The sequence below is a fragment of the Pocillopora verrucosa genome, chromosome 6 (assembly GCF_036669915.1).
Source record: "Pocillopora verrucosa isolate sample1 chromosome 6, ASM3666991v2, whole genome shotgun sequence".
NCBI classification, from domain to species: Eukaryota; Metazoa; Cnidaria; class Anthozoa; order Scleractinia; family Pocilloporidae; genus Pocillopora; species Pocillopora verrucosa.
This window is the reverse complement of record NC_089317.1, coordinates 12,182,167-12,198,236: the sequence shown is the minus strand read 5'-3', so window position 1 is coordinate 12,198,236 and position 16,070 is coordinate 12,182,167. Positions and strand designations below refer to the sequence as shown.

The window sequence follows — 16,070 nt, the reverse complement described above, 5'->3', positions numbered from 1 at the left end:
GTTCCAAGCTATAGCTAGTCGTCGTCGCCATCTTCAGAGCCACTATCAAAATACAGCGATGTGCGATGAGGGTTCTAGAAGGCTTCTCCATCTACCATACACAAAGAGGACTCTGCACAGGGAAGATCAGTACCAGAACAGGATCAACTTACATGACACATAGATCTTCTGCATTGGCATGTGGTTAGTTCAAGCAGACTTCTTGCAGCTGGGTCCCTGATCATCAGGACAGGTTTTAACATTTCACTTACTATGTGCCTTTACTTTCTGGTGGTGGCGTTTGCTACATTGCTGTCAAAGCATTCCTCCATACAAATGCCTGATAGTTAGCTCGCCTGATGTGTTGGGTTAAGGCGTCCGTGGAAGGGGGGTAGTACTTCTTTCGCTGTTTCTTTTGGCAAAACATTACATACCTACACAAAGATAGCCAGAGGTCAGATTTTTATGAATGTATATACACCTATAATTATATTTATAATGTTTCACTCTTTGCGGATTATACGTAAATATTCTAAACAGGTTTCGATGATAAATTTACAGCAAAATCTTGCAATAAAACTGAACAATTCTTTTGAAGGAAGTGTTGAGCACACACTAGACACAGAGTTTTTAAGATCTTCTGAGTTTTTTAGTACAGTTCTGACATGTAGTATTACGGAGTATTTTTACTCATTTTATACAGTTTGACTCGTCCCAAAGATACTACACATTAAGATATCTAATAAGCTAAACATATTTTAACTGTTATAGCTATTGTCAAAAGTTTCAGTTCTTCCATTGTTTAGATCATTTTCCCATCAATTTTCTCCATGGGGTCTTAGGTGAGCAGAACGAATTTCTAAAGTAGTTTAAAACATATTCCTATTTAGATTTTACTTTAGCGCATTGGCTGTGCCTCTTATGATCTTCGATGTGGAGAAAAGGTCGCAAACATAAGCGTCGTTCTCTAATCCAGCTCGTGCTGTTGACGCACAAGCCGCAAGGCATCCTAATGGGCAGCACTGCGCTTGATTACATTCCAACCCCTCTTTTTTCTAATCCCAGCCAAGGAACTGTTTGAGTCACGCCCTGTGAGGGCATGAAACCCCAAAAATGCGCGTCACATTTGCTTTGCCAGTTCTTGATACACTTCATGCACCGGAACAAATCGTATCCGGTCATTTACACCTGTTTGGAACCATAATTCTTCACACGAAAGGCTGCGGAAGTGTGTCGGTACATATGACAAGTAAATCCTCTGTTAGACGATTTTCCTTTCATTAATAGCGATGTCGTCCTAGCGGCATACATCTCTGACTCGAACAGCAGATCTTTAAGGCTCAAGTTTGGGTACTTCTGCCAATAATCGCAAAGAAGTTCGATGCGATATGAAACGTACCCATTCGAATCACAACTTCGGAAAACTTGTTTGCAGACCTCCACTGTATTTCCTTGGCCTTCACATAGATAGCAAGATCAAATGCTATTTCTGTATCTTCCTGACCCATGGTATTACTAATGGCTTGTAACAGTATGTAAAATGACAAACAGCTTATCCGACGAGAACAAGTACCCTGATCGTGTTTTTTCAAAGAACGACTACAACGAAGACTTCATCCAACGTAATACTCACCGACCTACTACTACTGCCGAAGCTAACGATAACGTAACTCTTACGACTACAGCAACTATACCGTACATAAAAGGCATATCTGAGAACATCTTGCGCATCCAACAACCATTAAATAACCGCCTCGCTCACACACCTATTACCACCCTATGTCAGTTACTGACTAACGTCAAAGACAAAGACGAACCGAAGAACAGACAGGGAGCAATGAAAGATCAGTTGCTCCGACTGCCACGCCTCCTACATCGGTGAGACTAGCAGAAACCTCACAACGAGACTAACTGAGCACAAACGAGCGACGAGGAAAAGCGATGTCAACAATCACATTGCCGAATATTACCGACTTCCGATCCACAATATCGACTGGGACTCTGCGCAATGCTACCTACCTACAGCACCAACTACTCTCAATGACTGACCCTGGAAAGCTGGTTTACTAACTTGGAACAGACTCCCCTCAACAGGTGTCAATCACTACCGGCACCGCACAAACGACTCATTCACGACATTAACATTACAAACGAACCGAACAGAACGACCTAACCTCACTAACGGATCGAGACCGACCAATCACGACCGACTTACGTCACTTGAGTCTTACAACCAATAATATTACGGCAAAACTGGCCAATTAGTTTACAGAAACCGGACTAAGAACAATCGATTAACAACAACTATTCATGAATAGGAAAGCGATCTTCGCAGCAATGAACACTACTTGCGCAGTAGTGAAAGTAAGGCGTGAAAAAAATTCAGGCCTGTACGGGATTTGAACCCATGACCTCTGCTATACCGGTGCAATGCTCTACCTACTTAGCAAACAAGCCAACTGGGAGCTGGTCATTATGTTGGTACCTAATAAACCCGTGAAGTGGTGAATAAACTACTGTGAATATATGAATGTCGTATTTTTTAACTGCGGATAAAGACGTGAATATGAAAGCGATCCTCGAAGCAATGAACACTTCTTGTGTAGTAGACTCTGACTCTGACTCACTTGACTCTGATGATGACTTCCGCTCAGGTTTTCGAAACGTCAGTCACCACTACCGACAACGGTCCTTCTCAGGATTACACTCACCCAGACGATCAAACTACAATTTTAAATGTTATCTTTTTCTCTCAAATCAGTGAATCAGAAGAGATGTGGAGAAATCTTGTTTTTGAAAAGAAAGCATTTCGCCGTTTAAGTCGACTAATTATGCCTGTGGAATTGAAAATAATATATAAACTTACCCAAGCCTAAAAGCGGAGCTCTTGTTAGTTTATTTCCCAACCCTTCATTATACTGAATAAAAACTATAATAAAACTCTTCAGCTCTGGCTGTAGAAGAGTTTCTTGAAGGGGATTTAGAGACCAGTTCGGGGGTGGGGAAGGGGGGAGGGGGGGAAGAATTGACGAGGTCTGGAAACGCAAATGTTAGTCAGCGGCATCTTAAAACAGCCTAAGACCTTCGTCATTGTGCCTGATGTTTTTCTAAGATAGGAAATGTTTTCTTCTTCAGATGAAGTGTATGATGTAAGCATCAGTTGAAAGTATATTCTATCGAGCGTGACTAATAATGTAGGTTTGGGAAAATGAGCCAAAATTGAAAGAAACTACGGTAAACTACTTTGCGTTTAGACATCACTGATCTATTGAAGTGTATACACGACGAGCACAATGAGTCAAAAAAACAATACGCCAGCATTGTATGGGCTTCTCTTAAATCTTCTCTTGAAGTTGCTCGGTATGACTGCTTACCCCACCGTTTTCCCTTAACTTTCAACCCCCTCTGTTTAGTGTAGAGAATTGAAAAGACAGGTTCAAGAAATTTTCACATCAAATTTTTTAGGTTAGCCTACCTGGAACAATCACCTTCATGTACAAATTAGACCAGGTTTGTACTAATGATGCACAAAAGATCTATCTGTGGTAAGCGGGCAGGCTTTCCTGTCTTCATTTAAAGAAATACTGAGGTTATCATTTTTCCATAAGCTTAGTGAAAAGGAACAGCGAATGAGACTGATAGTAACTATGTTATGTCAATAAATATCTAGAAGAGGATAAAAAGTAAGATATGGTCTGCACAACTCCCTTTTTTAATTTTTAAACATATGAAGCTAAGGCATTTATATTTCTTGCTTTGTGCATTATGTGAATGCCAATTAATTTAGCTTTCATGTCTACAAATACAAAAAAATTTTTCTCCATCTATGTGCCCGAAACCTTACAGGGGAGGAGGCAGGTCATTGTAAAAACATGAATTAAAATAGGAGGTTCCCCATTAATTTCAGAGCTAATCAAAGGAGGATCCTTGCTCTTCCAGATTACCACCCTCACATATCTTTTGACCAATCCTTTGTATCAATGTTTAGTTTGGTTTTGAGTATTGGTAAGGAACACCATGCGTTAATGAAAGCTTCAGCAGGAGTATTTCATTTGCAATCTAAATAACATTATTACATGTTACAATTGTTCCAAGAGGTGTGATCGGTGCATTATGAAAACTTAGAGGATAATCAGTTATGCCCATTAGATCCGAAGATATAATTTTTTTCAGTTCTTGCCTTGACATTACAAAAAATGAAAAAAATTCAAAATATATTCACAGTAGCTTCTTCGGCACGTAATTGAGAGCGAGTCTTATCCTTGCAGAAATATCTAAATAGGTTTGATCTGCACAGCGAGGAAACTTTGAAAAAAAATATTATTTATTCGAAGAGCGAGCATTTGACCATTTCTGTCCGCGACTTGTGCCCAATTTGCGAAGCGAGCAAGGTCCGAAATACGATACCTTGACTTAAACTGGGTGACCCTGTTAGACGGATTGATGGAATAGCAGAATCCCTTACAACTTGGAATGCGTTGTATGAAAAAAAAAAGTCTCACAAAAATGGAATGGCAATGAAATAAGAAAATAATTTTTGAAAAATTGAAAGAAGCATAGGTTAATTATTATTGGAGCCTAGAGGATAGAGCGGTAGAGGAACAGTGATGTTCTTGAGCTAGCCCCTATAAGTTATTATTACTGTTACTATTGTTATGATTAGTATCATATTATTATTATTATTGCTTATATGATTATTTGTTACTATTTAATTATTGGTTGAGTGTCAATCATTCACTATATCCTTGAATCATCTTTCTCTCGTGGAACAAGGTACTCATAGATATGTGGGATGCGGCAGGTTTTCTGTTTTGCATGCGAGACAAATCTTCCGCAACACGACCTTCTTGCGTCATAATAAAACCTCGTGTTCTTTTCAATGCTTTAACAATTGTGCTATATCAGTAGCCATATGCAGTCTTAAGCTGCCTACGTTTTAAATGAGCTACCAAAATCTTACCATGAACCAACTGTAATGCCCCTTAAATACGAATTCGCAGAGCTAAAGAGATGTTTGGCAGGCAGTGGAGAGACTTGATATGAAGATCTAAGGCAGGAAAGGGAGAGGTTAGGGAAAAGCCTCGCAGTCAGGAAAATTGCATTGAAAATATATCAATGGCTTGAAAGGATGGATGTGGGGAAGAGGTTGCACGTTGCTACTGTATAGTTACTTGAAGAGAACATGAAAATGTGTTCTCCTATTCCGGTGCCTTTTATTTGGATGGTGGACAAGAAAGGGAAATGTGAAAGTTGGGGTTGGTTGTTGGGGAACGTTTCTTAGGATTCCATTTAAATGCTAACAAGCATGGCTTCTGTTGGCTGGTTAGGCTAAGTTGTTTATTTAGTTCGGTAAAAACTTTGTTCTTAAATTGTACAAGTTTCAATGAACTAATTTTGTTAGAATGATTACATGACAGATGCAGCAAAGATCAACTACACCTCTGGTAATCAGATCCTGAATGAAAGTGACACATTACATCTAACATGTGTGGCTAATGGTGATCCAATACCAAATATCACCTGGACAAGAGTTTCTGACAACAAAGCTGTGTCCATCCCTCTCATCATTAGTGGTAAACAAGATGAAGGGGGCTACAAGTGCACTGCCAGCAATGGTGTTGGAAGCCTTGATAGCAGGATTGTCTTCATTTTTGTTCAGAGTAAGTTAATTTTGAACTATTTGCCTTTACTCCTTATTCCCCGAGGTTACACAGAGTTACAAAACCTCTCAACTGGAAAATTTTCCTAATTATTTCATCATTTAGCTTAATATCCATCTTCCAGAAAACAAATAAAAAAAAGTACACCTCAATGATGTAATTACTACATTTTCAAGTCGTGCGACGATACCTTCACTAAATATATTTTTTTGACCCCGGCGCCAAAATAGCACTTGGACTAAGTAAGGATGTCGGCATCCATCGAACAAATTTAACATATTTTGGCAAGTCGCCCTAAATTCGTTTTCACTCCTACTTTCATATTTTGTAGACCAATATGTTCTTATAATTGTGGTGTAGTTTTTATGGGGAAATATATTTCGGTTCTCGAGAAATAATTTTTTTCGTTCGACAACTCAAATATGAAAATTTTCACCGTGAATATTACCCGAGTTGTGTGACCTCATGCAACGACTTTACTCGACCTCTGGTATTTCTGTCAACATGATCCTTTGTTTTATTACCTAAACTTAAACCTCTGTCATCATTGAAGTTGGCAAAGTACTATTTATATTTTGGTGAGTATTTTTGTCCGACATACTTTTTCTATGTGTTGAAAAGTAGCAACAAGACAAAGACAGTTTTAACAACGACCGATATGACAGAATCTACTGAGCTTTTAGCTTTTGACAGACCAAAGGATAGTTATAAAGTTACTGTAGAATTACTTGTGTATTTGTGTTGTTCTATCGTGAGACGAACTCAAAGACCGCAAAACTTACTTGCTAGCGACTATGAAATATACATGGTGGGCCTACTTGTCGCCACCGTTTACTGGCATAAATTAAAACAAATTGTAAAAAGGTCTAAAATAACATTCTTACCTTGTTTATTTATGATTTTATTAGATGTTTCGATTATTATATTACGACTGGGTATTACTTTTTGCACGAAGCTCAAGTTTTGCGTTGTGTTTTCCCTTCCCCCATTTATATTCTAAGCTAGTCACGCAATAATTAATACCGACACAAATTAATATTTACTCTGTATAAAGATTTCTGTTTATGTTGAGTTGAAAATTTTGGAATATGTGCTTCGTTAATCGTGGCAGTGGCAGCGAAGCAGTTAAAAGCGGGTTGTTGCTTCAAGGCTACTGAAGTTTATAGTATTCAGACAAGAGAGCAAAGCGTGACGCTCTAAGAATAAAAACGTTTAGGGTTGTACATGATATCGGAATGAGTTTTGTTCAAGAACTAGTTCATCCCGGTTGCCACATGATACCAGAGTAAAATTTATTCGGAACGAGTCATTTCTGAATGAATTTATGGGGGTTTTCATTCCAGAACGAAACACTCATTCTGGACGACCTTTTGTGCCTGTATTGGGTCGTTGTTAAAACTGTCTTTGTCTAGATGCTACTTTTCGACATAAAAAAGGTATGTGGGACAAAAATATTCACCAAAAAATAAATGTTACTTTGCCAGCTTCATAGAAAAGGTATGACGGACAAAAATATTCACCAAAAAATAAATATTACTTTGCCAGCTTCAACAGTGACTGGGGATTAAGTTTAGATGATAAAACAAAGGACTATGTTGACAGAAATACCTGAGGTCGAGTAAATTCGCTACATGAGGTCATACAACTCGGTAGTATTCACAGTGAGAATTTGCATACTTGAGCAGTAAAACTAAAATACTAATTTCTCGAAAACTATAATATATTTTCACATAAAAACTACACCACAATTATAAGGACATATTGAGCTACAAAATATGAAAGTAGGTGTAAAAGCAAATTTTGGGTGACTTGCCGCTGTTTGTCTGATGCATGTTGACATTAGCTCTTAAGTAGTCGAAATATTCCGATCAACAATTTATGTAGGCTGTGAAAACAATGAAAGGCTTATTTACCAATTTCAATGTCGTAGATGTATCAGAAATATCTGACAAAACAAATTCAGCTACTTTTCACAAAATTTTATTCTTTGTTGGAATTTAAAAATTAAGGTGAGATATATTGTAGCGCACCGTTATGCCAGATTCAAGGTAAAAAATGAGCTATGTATTTTTAGAGTAGACAATGATCTGCAAGGGTATAAAACTTACCTTAGCTCAACCAGAAGGGCGTTTTTCTTTTAAATTCATTATAGACTACCACCCAGTAAACACCATTGTGACAACTAATCTGACTAACAACGTCGTTGTTGTGAATGAAACGTTCAGTATCACATGCAGCGCACAGGCCAATCCACCTGCAAAATATCGATTTTACAAAGGTAACGAGTATATCAATGGTGCAGACAACGATGCTGTGATTATAACTTCTGTTAGTGAAAGAGCAAGAATGGTAATCTTCAGCTGCATTCCGCTCAATTTTTATGGTAATGGAACAAAAGGAGCACTAGCAGTGACAGTGCACTGTAAGTATTTGATCGTGTGAACTCTGTAGCTTTTCTATATAGCGCGCGTTCTGACTTGCCGTAACAGAGCACTTTATAAGTGGGCGCGTTGTTACGCTATCGACTAATTTTCTACAATGGCGATCATTTCTCAGACTTCTTTCTCGAGGTTCTTTTTTTACCCAAGAGTCTTGCATGACCTGTAAAACGAATATAAAAACTAGCTATTCTCTTCGCTGCAGGAAGAAAATACAACAGTCTTAGTAGTTCTATTGGTGTTAGACTGACACACTTATTCCTTTTTTTTTTAGATACTCCTGCTGGCACAAAACTCATTTCAGTTCCCAGGAACACCACAGTGCTTCGCAGAAGTCACCTTAGTTTAATTTGCCAAACTGATGGTAGTCCTGAAGTTGAATTTCATTTATATTTCAATGATTACCTCATCATGACCAGCGGCTCAGGGATATTTCATGTTTCAGTGATTTCTGATGGTTCCTACACGTGTGTTCCTTTCAACAAAGTTGGCACCGGAAAGAATGCTAGTGTCATTGTCGCAGCCGTTGGTAAGTTTACTTCGATACGTCTTTGCATGAAGACAATAGTATAGCATTGTTGTTTTGTAACGTAGAGTGCTAAGATCCTCTGCTAATACTTATGTTAGTGCAGGCGTCTTAGAATGGTACTTATAAGGGCGAGTTCACGTTGACAAGCTCACGATCGTTTATTCAACCGGCCATGTTTGATTTGGAGATGGAGGCGGCGGCGAGGAAATTTCACTCCCTTTAATATAAATTTCTCTCTCTCCCCAGCCTTACCCTGCCATTAAAATCAAAGATGGCGGTCATAATCTTCCCTAAGAAAATATTGAGCACTCCCTTGCTAATTCACACCTGCTCTGCCGGCTAATTTTTCCTTGGTAGAGAAAACTGACCCTGCCTTTTTGGTTTTCATTCCGATGGCAGTGGTAAGAGGTTTCACATCTGGTTAGATGTTTCCCAATGCATTTAATAGTACTGTCTTGTAAAGCCATAAAGATGGCTCATAACTGCCGAGATACCAGTGCTCAAATTCGATGTGCCTCTGGTTATTCATAGCATTAAAATTTTCAATGCAGTGCTTTTCTATTTCATGGAAAAATATTGGCCTTTTGAAATTTTTATAAGTAGTATGATAATGATAATTTCTCATATGAAATCATAACTTTAGCGGTATTCATTGGGGAGTTCATCTTTTATCAGATACTCCAAACGTAACAGTTTTACCAGTTGTAAAAACTGTCCTCGAAGGGAGCAACTTGAATTTGACATGTGCTACGTCTGGCAAACCAAAACCCAACATAAAATGGAGTAAGGTTGGCAGTTCTGACTTTCTATCTAATGCCTCGCTGCTCGCTGTCGTGAATGTAACCAGACCTAGGACAGCAAACAGCAGAATCCAGTATCAGTGCATAGCTAGTAATGGAGTGGGAACACCTGCTACAGCTACAGCCAGCATCATAGTGAACTGTAAGTATGTAGGTAAAATAGTTATACACTGTGCATTACTATTTAACGTTAAATACTTAAACCCTAAGCAAAGTAATTGTATGTTGCAAAGTAGAGACAACGTCTTACCTTTGAAGACGTAAGGGTTTAATACCCAGATTCCTAAATATACAACTAGTACTAGAGTGATATGTAAAAATAAATTCATAAGCTATAGAAACGAAATAAAACTCAAAAGACATAGGCGAACCTCTTTAAACTTGTGCAGATTCATAGTTCGCGGCATGTCACTGGTAGAGTTCTTTGCAAGGAGTATTTTAATCCCACGGAGTATTTTAATTACGGCATATAACATTCACCTCTTCAAAGATATGGCAAAGATGTGGTCTGACCACTGAACGACAGACCCATTCAGAACGGTGAACAGGTAGAGTCATGCGTGTTTCAGTATTGCCCTCCCCATGGTACGTGTTCTCCGTTGCTTTTAGAGCATGTTAAGAGCTAATAAAAATTTGGTTTGGCCCAGAGGTGCAAGGTGCTTATTGGCCACCGTAGTCTCCCTGTCGCCAAGATAACCTTGGATCAGGTTTGCGTTACTTATGAATAGGCATTTGCCGTGAAAACGTTTACCTATTTCGGCAAAGTAAAACTTAGCTTTAGCAACATACATTTAGTTTCCTGGCTGAACTGCCTCAATTCTGCCATAATTCAGCACTATAACTTGCGTATTACTGTTCGTTGCTATTGGATTTTCACTTTGTATGCCTGTTACACAATGAAAAACATTGATTTTCTTCTTGTTTTTCTGTTTTGTTTGTTTTTTGAATCAAAGATCCAGCGGTGATCACAAACCCTGGAAATCAGACATTTAGTAAGAAACCTGGAGAAGAGGTTAGCTTTTCGTGTTATCAAGACGGTTACCCAACACCAATAGTTACCTGGACAAAGGACGATGTCGACATGAATTGGAATTCTGAAGATAATCCCAGTAAAGTGATTTTTCAAGTAAAAGAGTCCAGCTCTGGTTGGTATCGCTGCAAAGTCGAAAATGAATTAAACGTGGTTTTCAAATGGTTTCACCTCAGTAAGTAGATTTGATCCAATGTTATGAAACGTAGCGATTTTGAAATGCGGCTCGTGTTTAATGTTGACAATGTTACAAAGACTATGAAATAACAGAACAATTGAAATTTTTTTTAAAACATGGTCTCTCGTGGATGAAAGTAGAATTCATAAAGTAAAAAACATTCACATATGTGTGTATGTGTTTGTGTATGTTACGGATGTGAATTTTTGAATTTTTTTCTCTCTAAAGTTGTATCTGATGATAAATTCAACATCAAGTTAACCGTCACCAACAGAGACTGCAGCGATAATCTTCAAGAGACCCTTCAGCAACTACAGTCCAAAGTAAGTAAAAGAAATTAAGGCGATTTACAACAATCGATCGAAGAAAAATCACGTCAGAATTAGTAATACCAGGGGGTCAACTGTGGAATAAATTTATTGTGGACAAAATCACCTAGTTTAGATCAGGAGCTAGCAAAAAACTCGCAAACCATAAATTGACTGCGACGATTTTACTTTCCATCGCTAAATTTACACGCCTTAAAAGCTTAAAAAAACTTCCTCTATTTAGCTACGGCCATAGACTATCTGTTTCATTTAAGTTAAAACAGAATTAGATTTACTTCATAGCCTACTGATCGGCTGAACATTGGCTAGTGACTGCTTTCTTCACTCGCCTCCCGGAAGGTAAACACGATCTTTTCGGCCCATTCAGGTGAAAACTTTTCATTTTGAGTAATTTCAGAAAGTGTAAAGCTATGTAAACTTTCAAATCATCCACTTTTCCATTGAAGAACATCGAAAAATACGCAAAGTTCATTTTTTTTTAATCATTTATCGGATCATGCAGGCATGCATGTTCACGAAGTTGTAAAGCATGTTATTGTTATTTTAAGAACGGAGGTTGCTATTGTTTTCCGCTCGTTGTCAAACCAAAATAATAAAGAGATGCTCAAGTTATATTCTGAGTGCGTCTTTACTAAAACAATTACTTTACTCACGCTTCCTGATATGTAATTATCATAACCAAATCGGCGTTATGTAATTATCATAACCAACTCGGCGTTACGTAACTCGGAAATTCAAAATAGAGAGAAAGAAGTGGAATATGCACCCGAGAAGATCTAGTCGCCCCATGTAAGGTAATCCAGGACAGTATTAGATTCTGGATTCCACGCTGTGGATTCCGAATTCCAGGTGCTGGATTCCGGACTGTACCCCTGCAGATTCCGGATTCCAAAACACAAAATATTCCAAATTCTAGTTTTTTGTTTGCTCCTAATTTTGGCATTTCGTTTTCTAAGAATAACTTCAATGGCGGATTTAGTTATTGAAGGACATGCTTGTGAATGCATGTTTATCTATTCATATTTCCATAACAAAATTTGCTAACTACAAGAAATATATTACAGCAATTTCTTCCAGGAATACCTGTTGAGACTGTCCGTCTCTTAAGTCCAATGTCATCCATTCCCCATCTTATTAGCAACTCTGAAGAGGCGAGGCCATATTTGTTTCATTCAGTTTCCTCTAGGTTTTGAATTGATTTAAGGGTATCAAAATAATTTATAGTTTAAATCATTTCTGATCATTTTTAATTTGTAAAAAACTGTCGAACTAAGCAGCATAACATTGTTCTGGCTGGGAAAAGATAGCCAATTTTTGTATCCAAAATCGACTTATAACTGCCAAGAAAACATCTCGAAAATGTTTCCCTATCATCTCAAATTGCTTTTTTAATTTTTCTTTTGCACAAAAACCGTAGTATTGAGGAAAAATTTAAACTGAAATGCAATTTTAATAACACCTCGTATATGTTGCAATCAAATCGACTATGACTAAGAAAAGCTTGTTTTCCTACATGTACTGTAGTTGGCGATGATGTTCGACATTATGAGATTGCGCATAAAACGGTGTTCAACCAACTCGGCTATACTTATACCTTTGCAAATTCGCGAAAGATCTGCATTTACACGGTTATTTTCTAAAAATAACAAATTATCTTTCCTATACTTCCGGAAGAGAAGACTGATTCATAGCTGGTAGGGAATTTTGGCCGTGTGAGTTTCGAAGTCGGTTGGGTGATCATGAATGAATTTATCAGTGTCTCGCGAACTGTAACAATCGAAATTCTCTAGCGAAATAAGCGCAGTCTGCATGGTCTACGTGGTGTGCACGGTCTGCAGTCTGCGTTTTAACATGACTGTGGTTGCATGGATGTGCGTGAAAGCCGTTAATACGATTTGAAATGGATTTTCAGCAAATAGATTCTGGATTCATTCCTTAGCGGGATTCTGGAATCCAAAAGCTGGATTTTGGATTCCAATGCTCAGTGTTCCGGATTCCACGAGCAAAAATTTCCTGGATTCCGGAATCCGGATTACCTTACTTGGAGCAAATCTAGGATATTTAAATGACCGGATATTGTGTGTGCCTCAAAGTAATCTTCCTTGTTAGAGCTTATTAATTGATGGAATTTTTGTCTAAATCCCTGAAAGGCAGGTGAAGTTCTTAAAGTAGTGTTTCCGTCGTTGGAAGCGGTGGAAGCTACAAAGTACAAGTGAGATATTTGCTTGTAATATTATATTTCTGTAACTTTGTTATTCGTTCCAGAAGGCTATAAGCGAGTCATTAAAGCAGTTTGCACTGGCTGGATCATTGCTGAACCGGGTTTGCCATTTTACATATTGAATTCCTGCCATCCTGCCAAGAACATCTGAATTCAGATCTTCCTGTTTAAAACGTTTTTTTATTAGCCTGGGTAAAACACTGTATATTATTAGGAGTCCTTGCGTCTTTCAAAGCCTTTATAGAGATTACAAAAGATTAAAAAATAGAAGCACTCATCACGTCGCCAAAAATTACAGCTCGCATGCGAACTTAACAGTTTGTGTTGGTTGCCTTGATGCTGCTATACCACTTGAAAGTTCTCTGGGATTTTCTTTGCATGTTAAGTCGTGACTCCATTGTTATCCCTAGGTGCGGCAGCATAACTGTCTATCTCTCACTGGAATTCAATCAAGATGAAGAGATAAGCAAAGTTTTGTCAGTTCTGAGTAAAGCTGTTACACCTGGAGGCAAAGGTTTTGGAGACTTTGCAGTTGACCCAGGATCAATCCAAGCGATTTCTGATGATGAGGTACCTTCTGATGAACCTCCTAGCACCACCAAAACAACTATTACTTCGGAGGAACCAACAGGTAAAGGTGCACGGCGAGTCGTAAGGAAAATTCTTTACTGTCACGAAAATAGTTTTTGCAACCTTAGGTTATAAGTAACCATCCTAATTATACATCAACAATCAGATAACCATGGCGGCTGTGGTAACCCATCTCATGTTTTGATTGAGATCAGTAAAATCTTTTCTGTTGTTGATCATTTTTTGTATATTGATTGACTGGTAGAATTGTTTATACCGGAAAATTGCATATACACAATTCATACTGACATTAAGATCCTAGAAATACAGCGCAGTAAAAGGATTTCCTACGTAAATCTTCCACGAGTAGAAGACCAGTTATGAACAGCCTCAGGTTTATTTCAATGTGGAAAAGTTCTACGCTTGTTTAACATCATCTTCAGCAATTTTTAGGTTTATGTTGCAGAATATGAAAAAAATCCGAGTCTGAACAGGTATACATGAATCAGTCTATGAATTTTTATTTGACAGAGATGAACATTTGTGAATGTTCTTGTAAACACGTCTTACTTGGAGCCATCATCGGAGTTCTTCTTCTATTTAATATCATCCTTGTTATCCATGTGGTTTGGATTCACAAAAAAGGTAAATGATTCTTGGTTTTCCTTGAGGTGCCATCTAATTCTCTTATGCACCTTTTGTTTCGTAGCTTTGCCCTCATCTTTTATTTTTTTCCTTTGATAGAAACTGCGGCAAAGCAAAGGTAAGTCTTATTGCTTTTGGGATTGATTTGTTAAGCGACTCCATCCAGTAAGACGAGGGATTGCTCTCTTTAGAATAAAACATTTGTTACAGCTCACTATGATAAATGAAATGCTAAAAAAGATATTCGGATTTCATTTAAGGTTCTTGCTAATGCTCTATGACTCGCAATAAAAAAAAGTAAATGAATGACACGACAAATAAGTTTCAGCATCAGTGTGAACAGCTGGTTGGACTATTAATAAAATTCCCTCTGAGTTTTGCACATTTTAATTTATTATTTAACGTTGGTAGAATCTTCAATTTGTCGTTTTAATCATGTATTTGTAGTTTTCATTAAGACTGTAATTTTCTTTACCTTTTTAGACTTGATTTAGACAAGACCAACCACGCTGAAATTTTATCGTGTGTAAATAAATACTTTTAATATCATTGTTGTAGTCATTATTATCATAATAATTTAGTTTTAAGATGGAAAAAATTGTTATAATGACATAAAAGGACTGACTACAAATTTGCACTCGTGACAACACAAGCACAAACAGTTATAAACATAACCAATACTTGACCCTCACATTTTGTTTTATTTTAGACCATATGAAGACAGCAGAGAAGTATATGATGTAAGAAAAGTTCTGATTATATGCTAACTTTTATTTTTCCCATTTTTATTGACTCTTTTATGAGAAACAAGGTAACTTAACCTTAGAAAAAAGACCCATAGCGTTAAAACATACGCGAGATTTCGTCGACTTAAAGGTAGAAAAGAGAGAAGTTTAGATATAGAGAATTAAAAAAAATTTTTGTTTCTTTTTCTTCCTTTTAGAACGAAATGCCCATAAAAGATCAGGAGGCAGATCGCTCAAATGCAAGACAATTTATCCAGCCTCGCGCAGAATACATGGATCTCAAAGAAATAGGTACTGAACGTAATACCAAAGAACAAAGCGTTCATCACATGGCTGATTACGCACCTCTTCATCCATCAACACGTTCTTGGGAGGTTCCAAGGGATCACGTGTGTGTAGAAAAAATCATCGGTAAAGGTGCTTTTGGTCAGGTTGCTAAGGGAACAGCTGAGCAATTCCGAGGGAGGCCTGGGACAACTACAGTGGCCATTAAAATGCTCAAAAGTATGATCCTACATATCTTAAAAATTGTTATAATCTGATAAAATGTTTCGTGTATTAAAAAGTGCACGCGTGTGAGTATGAAATGCTAACTTTGTGTAACCTACACAAAGTTTGTCATCTATAACTCATTAAATGCGTGTACTGAGACAAAAGTTTGTGACAAACATGATCGAATTTTGAATGGAGTTTTGGAAGTCAAAACAAAAAGAATTGATAACATCGATTCCTACATTAAATGGCAACACAATTACAAGTGCTTCAATGAATAAGGAAAGTTGATCTGTTCCTAGAAATCGTTGCCTAGTGTGTAACAAAATTTGTCATTCAGGGGCACCATTTTGCCTGTGTTCGCAAACAACAAAATTCAGTGATCACAGAATACCTCTCCCACAAGTAGATAGGTTTCTCTATTTCCCGTTCCTTCCAGCATTTCAACGGCTG

The 16,070-nt window shown here is 37.7% G+C and overlaps 1 protein-coding gene across 3 annotated transcripts in view; it reads left to right on the top strand.

Annotated features, from left to right (window-relative positions):
- Positions 1 to 16,070, top strand: part of LOC131769692 (fibroblast growth factor receptor 2-like) — a 38,098-nt gene that overhangs the window by 13,929 nt on the left and 8,099 nt on the right. Inside the window, exons 3-14 of one of the 3 annotated variants that reach the window (XM_066168392.1) lie at positions 5,397 to 5,639; positions 7,918 to 8,061; positions 8,352 to 8,606; positions 9,282 to 9,548; positions 10,360 to 10,611; positions 10,843 to 10,937; positions 13,094 to 13,155; positions 13,575 to 13,795; positions 14,266 to 14,379; positions 14,479 to 14,497; positions 15,089 to 15,119; positions 15,323 to 15,629. In XM_066168392.1, the coding sequence (XP_066024489.1) occupies positions 5,397 to 5,639; positions 7,918 to 8,061; positions 8,352 to 8,606; positions 9,282 to 9,548; positions 10,360 to 10,611; positions 10,843 to 10,937; positions 13,094 to 13,155; positions 13,575 to 13,795; positions 14,266 to 14,379; positions 14,479 to 14,497; positions 15,089 to 15,119; positions 15,323 to 15,629 (2,010 nt within the window). Of the gene's footprint in view, positions 1 to 5,396; positions 5,640 to 7,791; positions 8,062 to 8,351; positions 8,607 to 9,281; positions 9,549 to 10,359; positions 10,612 to 10,842; positions 10,938 to 13,093; positions 13,156 to 13,574; positions 13,796 to 14,265; positions 14,380 to 14,478; positions 14,498 to 15,088; positions 15,120 to 15,322; positions 15,630 to 16,070 lie in introns of all 3 variants that reach the window. The other 2 variants (XM_066168391.1, XM_066168393.1) reach the window with 2 other exon arrangements.